Raw genomic sequence first — 9,151 nt, 5'->3', positions numbered from 1 at the left:
AAAGTATCAGCAGACAGTTTTCTATCAGATGCTCTTTGTTGTCAAATAGAACTAGACAAAGCTGGTGCCAAATGTTGGGCATCAGGAGTTCGGAAGTCTGAGGAGTGCGGTTTTGGCTATATATGGCATTGTCCCCTATTACCCAACACAAATACTTCTCTAATTACTAATTCCATTAATCAGCGTTTGAAAGACATCTACCTTCAAACTTTTTCAAAAGAAATTCACAATGATAACAAAGGCGGAACCGCCAAAAACAAGCTGAGGTCCTACAGACTGTTCAAATCCACCTATACTGAAGAACAGTACCTGAATATTGGTAATTTACGGCACAGAACTGCCGTCACAAAACTTCGAATTAGTTGCCACAAATTACACATCGAAACCGGTAGACATAACCGCACTCCCCTAGAACAATGAATAGGTCGGTACTGTGATCTAGGAAGAATCGAAGATGAGAAACATTTTGTAACGGATTGTGAACTATACCACAAAGAGAGAGTAGATCTTTATAATCTGATACAATCTATGTTCCCCTTCTTTATACATCTAAGCTGTACAGATAAATTTATATTTCTAATGAGCTTAGACAAACCCTCTGTATTGAAACATATCTGTTCTTACATTTTTGCCATTACTAAGAAACGAGAAGAAACCGAATTTACTTGATTGTAGCTAGCGCTACTTGACAATGTATGTATGTAACGTTATCTATATTCCATTCTTTTTTGTGACCTGTACTTAACCCAGCTAGTGGGTATGTGTGTACAATAAAGGTCTTCATTCATTCATTATTATTCTTTACATGCCAAGTTTTGTCCGTTAAGGATGACGGATTAAGCAAATTTTCGTCTGTCGTAAAAAAAGGCTGGCTAGAACACAGGTTGCAGCCCACCTTGATCCTTGTTACTGAGCAGCACGAATCTGAAGCCCCAGCTGATGTCCCTGGGGTCGTCCCGGTCAGCTGGGACCAGCCTGGCATAACCGTCCACCTGTAGATCCACCTCCAGCAGGAAGGGCTTGGGCTGACCGGTGTGGATCACAGGGTCGTCCACCAGCTCAAACCTGGTGATGCCCAGGTCCAGACGGCCTGGGGGAACAATCGCTTTTTGATTGTTTGTCCTAAATATACTTTTATTACCTTCGCCAAGAAGGTTATGTTTTCGTAGGCGTTCGTGTGTGTGTGTGTCTGTCTGTAAACACGATAACTTGGGAAGGCTTCAATGGATTGACTTCATATGTGGTAGGTGTGTAGGCCTTGATGAGACCTCAAAATGATTAGATTTTGGACCCCCTAGCGGCTTCTTATGGTACTGCAGCTGAACTTCCGGTTTTGATATCTCATGATCTAGACATGCTAGGGTCACGAAATTTGGATGGTAGGTAGGTCTTGTGCTGGGGAACAACTGACATAGGTTTGGGCCCCCTAGCGGCTTGCTCAGGAACTGCAGGGCCATTTCTTTGAAAATATTCATAAGAGGATAACTCAAGAACCGGAGGACGGATCTTCATGATTTTTGGTATGTAGGAAACTTAAGTGACGCTTGACATAATTATGCAACAATTATGCAAATCTGGATGTAATTTGCATAATTAATGAGGAAATTCTATAAATCAGCTGCATTACATTATAGGACTATTCAAGCTTGTGACATATGTAATTGAGAACGAGAGAAACACAGGAAGTTTTTGATTATGTAAATTAACTCTTAATTTGCATAATGGTAACTGCCTAGAATTTTATACTTGGGGTATTTGAAAGTTAAGTGAAGGTGAACATCATTAAACATAACTTATTCAAATAAGGACCTCATTTGCATAATTTATGAGGAAATGGTAGAATGGTTTTCTTTGTTAAGATAAGGCTGTCTTTTGTTGGAGAATATGATCAACTTATATAATTCATGCAAATGAGGATCCTATTTGCATAATCAGGAGGAATAATCTTTACTTTGTCTGTCATGAAGATTAACATCATTTGGCGAAGGTATGAGATCGTGGAACTCTAGTTCAATATGCGATTCACTTTACACTAGACTATCAGAATCTATTTTCAGCATTTACCATGATGATGAACTTGAAAAGCAAATTAATGACCTGTGACAGCCCCTGCAGGCAGTGATGATGTAGTGTGTCCACTTAAATCTAATTATACATTGTAAGTACATGTATGTCTTTTGGATAAGATATGACAAATGCCGTGCCGGATTTTAGACAGCCTACCAAATTCTCTTTCAACTGATTATTGTCCTCCGGCTTATCTTTATGCTTTTCTTTTTGTGGAGATGTTCTTTTATGTACTATCGTTAACAGAGTAGTGAATTTGTAGCCTGCCCAGTTAATTAGATTAAGTGGACACACTATACTACATCATCGCTGCCTCCTAGTGGAATAGGCAGGCATCAAACGTGAACATGGATTTGGGTCAAATATCACCCCTATGTGTGTGGGACACGACTGTTATAAACCAATGAATCACCTTTTGCAAACAGGATTTTGGGTTCAAAGGCACCAAAACTGAAATTAGTGCCCACCTGGGATTGTACAGAGTCCATAAACCGTGTAGGGGCTGACAGGTGTTCCGATGTAATTGTTGACCGGTATGGAGTCCAGCTGGAGATCCATGCTTGGTCGGACAACCACAAACACGTTGGCTGTCCTCTTGGAGTCTTCACACTCCTCCAGTGTCAACTGGAGAGTTCCTAGATATATTCATCCCACCCCACAAAAACAAGGAATTAAACTTAAGGAAACATTACAAAGCAATTGCATAATGTTTACCTTTGCATATGGTCTCTGTTAATTCTTACTCATTATATGAATGTGTTTGACAAAAAAATTCATATAATATATGGTGACAGGAGTCTAAATCCCTCCTGCTATGAAATTGCAACATGATGTCAGATGTAACCCAACACCAGTTACCGTAGTGACAGACATCTGGTTCAGGTCACTGTCCTTATTTGTTTGTTTGAAGAAGAAGAAACAGAGCAAAAACAATATGTTTTCCTTCTGCGAAGGTAACTTGGGACATAAAAAGTACCTAACAGCATGTAACTTAATATACTATTAGAGAAAGAGAGAAAAGGAATAAACAGGATCACATTTAGTATCATGATGATGAAATGACCAACTGCAATTGTGTACATACATGAAAGAAAGAAAAATTTTATGTTTCTCAAAGTCATGGTTTCACACCTGGCATGGGTCCAATCTGTTTGACGAAGCCTGCACCAATCCCAGCAGCACTGTCAGACGTGCCCAACCATTTATCTTCTTCAGCGTTAAAGAACTCATCTTCTGAGAAGTAAAGGTCAATGTAGAAGTTGGACTGGTGTGCTGCAGCCTGGAAATACATGTACATTGTGGGTATAAATTGTCAAAATTAGTATGAAAAACACTTGAAAACAGCAAGCACTACTAGATGTAGATGTTATTAATGAATTTCTACCTCTGGGACAGACTGAACCCAACCATATCCATTACGCATGCATGCACAAGCACATGCGCACACACACACACACAAACACACATACACGCACGTACACACACGCGCGCACACACACACACACACACACGCACACACAAACACACAGTCACACCAACACTCACTCAAAAGCAATACCCTCCATTTTTCATAATATTAGGTAAAAACGATATCAGGCTATAGACCCTGTCCTTGGTGCTGAAGTGCTAGTAACTGCACTGTGGTGTTACTGTAAACATTACTAAAAAGGTTTATCCTAAAGCCTTGGGTAGTGCTAGATAAGTCAATCAGAACATTCTGCTTTGCATCTTGCTTAAACATCCTTTTCATATTAACATTGAAAACCAAGATGGCGGTCATTCGGACACACAGGTAAAGACATACCAAAAACAATTCCTTCATTTTTCATACTGGTCGGCAAAAGCATTCAGCCCATAGGCCAAATGTTGTATAATATTGATCACCACCGTAAGCAGTCATTATAATTACACTCTCTCTCTTTGACTTTTTAAAAATCTCTATTGCCAAAGACACTGCCAATATTTGCATGCAATCACACATTGAGAATACATTGAGAACATAAAAAAATAAATGAGTAAAGAGACTCTTTCTACACAACCAAGTCTTTATTCAGCAGACTTTTTGGTGACCATCTGTCACCTTCCTCAGAGAGAGTATTCTTCACTCAGTGACTTACCAACCTGAAGAAACCATTCAAAGATCAAAAATTTAATTTGTATTGTTTTAAACTCCTTACAGGGGGAATGTCGTCCTTGCCGAGGTTGCCCAGGAGGATGGAGTAGGTGATGGGATAGCTGACGTCTGCCCACACCTTCCGGCTATACTCCAACTCCCCCATGAAATGTACCGACAACAGGGACAGACTGTCGGCTAGGGAAGACAGTCAGTCAGATTAGTGTTCTGTCATTGCACTTCATCTTTGCATGTATTCATGAAAATTTACCACATTAGTGGAACGAATGACATAACTGGTGACTATCACCTCTTCAAGATGTCAACCCTGAAACCAGACTGTAAGGTTTGAACCACTCACACTGGGAAGGACCCCTGCTCTTTTCGATAAGTGTGGTGGGATCTTAAACATGCTCAAGGTGTGGCTGAGACTGGGACCTTTGGTTTTACTTCTCATCCAAGGGGACATCCCTAACCAAAGTTAAGTAATCATATACACCTGAGTCTAGTGAGAAAATGGGTGTTAAGTGCCTTTCCCAAGGATACAACACTTCAGCCTGCCAGGGATTCAAACCCAGAACCGATGGATTCTGACCCAACAACCCCAACCTCTAGACCACCTTGCATGATCCATCCCAGGAATTTTGATACAGCAAGGCTCTCAAATGAACACAAACCATGGTGACGTTGAACAATGATGTTTGACAGTAACATTACCACTGAGAACTGTGTTGGAATGATGATAATTTTTTAATAATAGACAGTTTGATAATTACCTGGACAGAACACGTAGATCCTCTGAAATGCCCAATTATTTTGTGTGAAGGTTTCTCTTATTTCAGCTTCCTCTGTTACAAAGACATCGACCCCAAGGTGCCTGGAACCAAATAAAATCCTTATTGATTATAGAAACTTAAAAAGCCCAAGTGAAATAAGTGAAAAATTTAATCTTACTACTTACTTTAATATTAGAAGACCATAAAAAGGCTTAGCCAGGATAGCCCAACATTAACAGTCAACTATCATGAGTTGTACAGGCAGTGAAAGCCAGGAAATTGAAATACATGTATGTTAAAAATTCAAAGCATATGGTTACAAATAATTACTTCACATGGGCTTCCAACATTTCCATAGAATGATAAAATTCACCTGCACCACATGCACCACTTTTGAAAATTTGAATATCAGATTTGGATGATTAAGTTGATGTTGTTACAATTTTTTGTTAACGGACACCAGATTTTGGCACATTTTGCATTGACATTTGTTTTCTCTGGTGAGTGACATATTATATTAAAAAAATACAACATGATGATGTATTACGCATCACCCTCAGTCCCAGCCCTTCCACTGGTCTGTATCTGTATCTGTAGGCATGCGGCGCAGTGGCAGCTGGCTACATTACATCGTACAACTTGTTATACCTAAGCCTTGAACATCAAACTCTAAACATTGTTGAAAGCTATCTAATAATAATGTCCCTACTGTACTTTGGTTACAGCAAGTTCCACTTTGTGATAGTTCCAGGAAAGAATTAATTTTTGAACACCTCGATCCTTGGTTGATAACTTTGCTACCTGAAGGCCGCAGACTATTTCTTGTTCTTTTCTGAACAACATTCTGGTCAGATCTCCGCCTGGCATTCGGCCATCAGGCAATCCTATCCACAGTCGAGCTGGTAACTTGGGTAATACAGAATTTACTGAATTCACTAATATATGAACCTACCAGTATCTGTTGCAGACATAACCGCGATGAGGCAGCAGCAGGAATGGTGCAGTGTCCCCTGATGTGATGGTGTGGCTGACAGTGGTGGAGTTTCCTGTCATGTTCACGGCCAAGTTGTCGGTGATGTAGGGATACAAGACTTCTTCCTGCAGCTGTGGAATTTGAAGGGTGCTGAACGGGAGGACTAGATCAGGAATATCAGGATCTGGAAGGTAAGGGAGATGTATAATCATTATGTGATTATAGTTAATGTACATGATCATGATATCATGATATAGCAGTACAGTGTACTATAAACAACGTTCAACTGAAAAGTAGACAAAATTATTCATCCATCTGCCAGTCCAGCTACTGAGTGCCAGTGCTGGATTTAAATGGACTTATTAAATTGATTCTGCATCAAAACTGATGAAGACAACTTTCTTATTATCTGGATGAGGAAATCTGCCTAATATTGGCATTTACTGCCATTTCTTAGCACATTTTTGTCACCATTTCATACGAAGCATTCGAAATAGCCCCAAAAAAGCAACCTGAGGCTTCTCTTTCTTTGGGTGCTGCCCCTATTATGAATAGCTAGAACCAGCCTATGATCATACAAAACAAGCAACCATTTTCTGTCAGCACATTTTTGCCATTATATATCAGCATGGGATTCAACTTAAACATTAAAGAATAACCAAAAAATTGACTTGTAAATCTAGCTTTGTCACCCCAAAATTGCATTAAATGCCTTTTTCTAAAGGATCTATTTGGTACATCAAAGGCGATGAAGATAACTTTTCCCAATGTTTCCAAAGCCAAGTATCTATCTTAACTTTTCCCCATAAATGACTGCATGCATAAACTTAAACTTAAAGTGCAATGAAGTACCGTTTGCCAGATCTGTGAGACAGTGGTGAGACGTGGCCCAGATCTGTCCCACACACTGCTGCACACACTGGGTGTAGTCTCCTGACACGGCACACTCAGTCTCACATGTATCCATCCTCATCATCAGCTCGGACTGTTGGTACAGCAGGCAGGACGATGGTTCATCATCTAGAGAAAATGTTTAAACATTGTCTCACATTGTCATGAAAGTTCATCTGTGTGTGTGACAGGCTAAATAAAAGTTCTAAATGGGAACTATGCGGCTCCAGATGTCTTACTGAGGGAAGACTGCGTGTGCGAGATGTCGGTTAGCTTGAGGAATAAATTCACTCTACTCTATACTTCATTTGTGTTTGTAGTAATACATGTTTTAAGTTAAAACCTTTGTTCCAACACAAAGGGTTGTTCTCAACTAGAGTTATCAATGAGTCTTGTTTGCCATCAACTTTAATGCATTTTATATTCTAGGTACTCTATATTCCTTTCTAACTTTTTTGTTCTTATTGTAAATGCAACAAGTTTCAAAGTTTAAACGTGCTTACCAGTTGGGTTGAGGTCTTTGTCCTGTGACAAGATGAGTCTGAAGTTGTAATTTTGTTCCTGGTCAGTCTTGGTAGAGAAGACACTGGCTATGTCCACTGACACGATGTCCACTGAGAGACTGAGGGTGAGCGGAGACCCTGCTGCTACCACATTACTGTCTGACACTGAGAATGCCTCCACACTCAGGTCCAGTAGGGCTAGGGATAAATACAAGCAATGTACATATATAAGTTAAACACCATTTCACTAGCACCAGGGACAGGGAAACAAAGTCAGTACCAGGGACAGGGAAACACAGTCAGCAACAGGGACAGGGAAACACAGTCAGCACCAGGGACAGGGAAACACAGTCAGCAACAGGGACAGGAAACACAGTCAGCACCAGGGACAGGGAAACACAGTCAGCACCAGGGACAGGGAAACACAGTCAGCACCAGGGACAGGGAAACACAGTCAGCAACAGGGACAGAAAATCACAGTCAGCACCAGGGACAGGGAAACACAGTCAGTACAAGGGGCAGGAAACACAGTCAGTACCAGGGACAGGGAAACAATGTCAGTACCAGGAACAGGGAAACACGGTCAGCACCTAGGACAGGGAAACACGGTCAGCACCAGGAACAGGGAAACACGGTCAGCACCAAGGACAGGGAAACACAATCAGTACCAGGGACAGAGAAACACAGTCAGCACCAGGGACAGGGAAACACAGTCAGCAACAGGGACAGGGAAACACAGTCAGCACCAGGGACAGGGAAACACAGTCAGCAACAGGGACAGAAAATACACAGTCAGCACCAGGGACAGGGAAACACAGTCAGTACAAGGGGCAGGAAACACAGTCAGTAACAGGGACAAGGAAACACAGTCAGCACCAAGGACAGGGAAACACAGTCAGCACCAGGGACAGGGAAACACAGTCAGCACCAAGGACAGGGAAACACAGTCAGCACCAGGGACAGAAAATCACAGTCAGCACCAGGGACAGGGAAACACAGTCAGCACCAGGGACAGGGAAACACAGTCAGCACCAGGGACAGGGAAACACAGTCAGCAACAGGGACAGAAAATCACAGTCAGCACTAGGGACAGAGAAACACAGTCAGTACCAAGGACAGGGAAACATGGTCAGCACCAGGGACAGGAACACAGTAAGCACCAGGGACAGGCAACTGATTGGTAAATGAGTCTGTTTCATAAGCTATCCCATGCTGTATCTGCATCCAATTTTGTTATCTTTAAGCTGTTTATTGTTCATTGATTGTATTGTATTATGTGTTTTGATTATATTGTAACAAACTATCCACTTCAGGGAGACTCTTGTCTTTCCCTGCATATGTATGTTTGGTGGTTGGAAAACCAATAAAGAAGGTGAAAAAAAAATACTAATTCTATTAGCAATGCATGACAGCTTGCATGTACTAGAGTAAAAACTGAACAGTGTCACATACTTGTGCAATCAACAAGAGTTATGGCTGTGCTGGCAATGTTGTTTCCCTCAAACGTCTCATCCAACTGTCCCTCCTGCCTGCCTGTTGGGTCGATATCCCTACTGTCAACCTATACAGGGAAACAGAAGGATTTAATAAGCACCTTTGCAATACTTTAAGATACAAACAGTTGAAAATAAGAAACTTGGGATTTTTGTCCTTGTCTTGTGCTGTCAATCAGCTGTCAACTTCAAAGCAGCTGAAGTTAACCATCCATTTAAGTTATTAGCTAAATAGAAAATTATAATGATGGTGCATTGATGATACATTTTGTATATCCCAGGTCACGTAACAATGACAAGATAACCAAGTACAAATTCAGGACTGTTCAGTTTAT

At 41.0% G+C, this 9,151-nt stretch overlaps 1 protein-coding gene across 1 annotated transcript in view; it reads right to left on the bottom strand.

Moving 5' to 3' along the window:
- LOC109465872 overlaps positions 1–9,151 on the bottom strand; it is a 121,128-nt gene that overhangs the window by 59,720 nt on the left and 52,257 nt on the right. Inside the window, exons 65-72 of the mRNA XM_019763361.1 lie at positions 7,324–7,521; positions 6,782–6,949; positions 5,909–6,113; positions 4,957–5,057; positions 4,245–4,378; positions 3,199–3,346; positions 2,535–2,702; positions 896–1,090 (exon numbers count right to left, since the gene is read on the bottom strand). Of these exons, the coding sequence (XP_019618920.1) occupies positions 896–1,090; positions 2,535–2,702; positions 3,199–3,346; positions 4,245–4,378; positions 4,957–5,057; positions 5,909–6,113; positions 6,782–6,949; positions 7,324–7,521 (1,317 nt within the window). The remainder of the gene's footprint in view (positions 1–895; positions 1,091–2,534; positions 2,703–3,198; positions 3,347–4,244; positions 4,379–4,956; positions 5,058–5,908; positions 6,114–6,781; positions 6,950–7,323; positions 7,522–9,151) is intronic.

This window comes from Branchiostoma belcheri, unplaced genomic scaffold (assembly GCF_001625305.1).
Source record: "Branchiostoma belcheri isolate BF01 breed outbred unplaced genomic scaffold, Haploidv18h27 scaffold16, whole genome shotgun sequence".
Taxonomy (NCBI): domain Eukaryota; kingdom Metazoa; phylum Chordata; class Leptocardii; order Amphioxiformes; family Branchiostomatidae; genus Branchiostoma; species Branchiostoma belcheri.
Note: the sequence above shows the minus strand (reverse complement) of the source record. Positions and strands in the feature narration are given on the sequence as shown.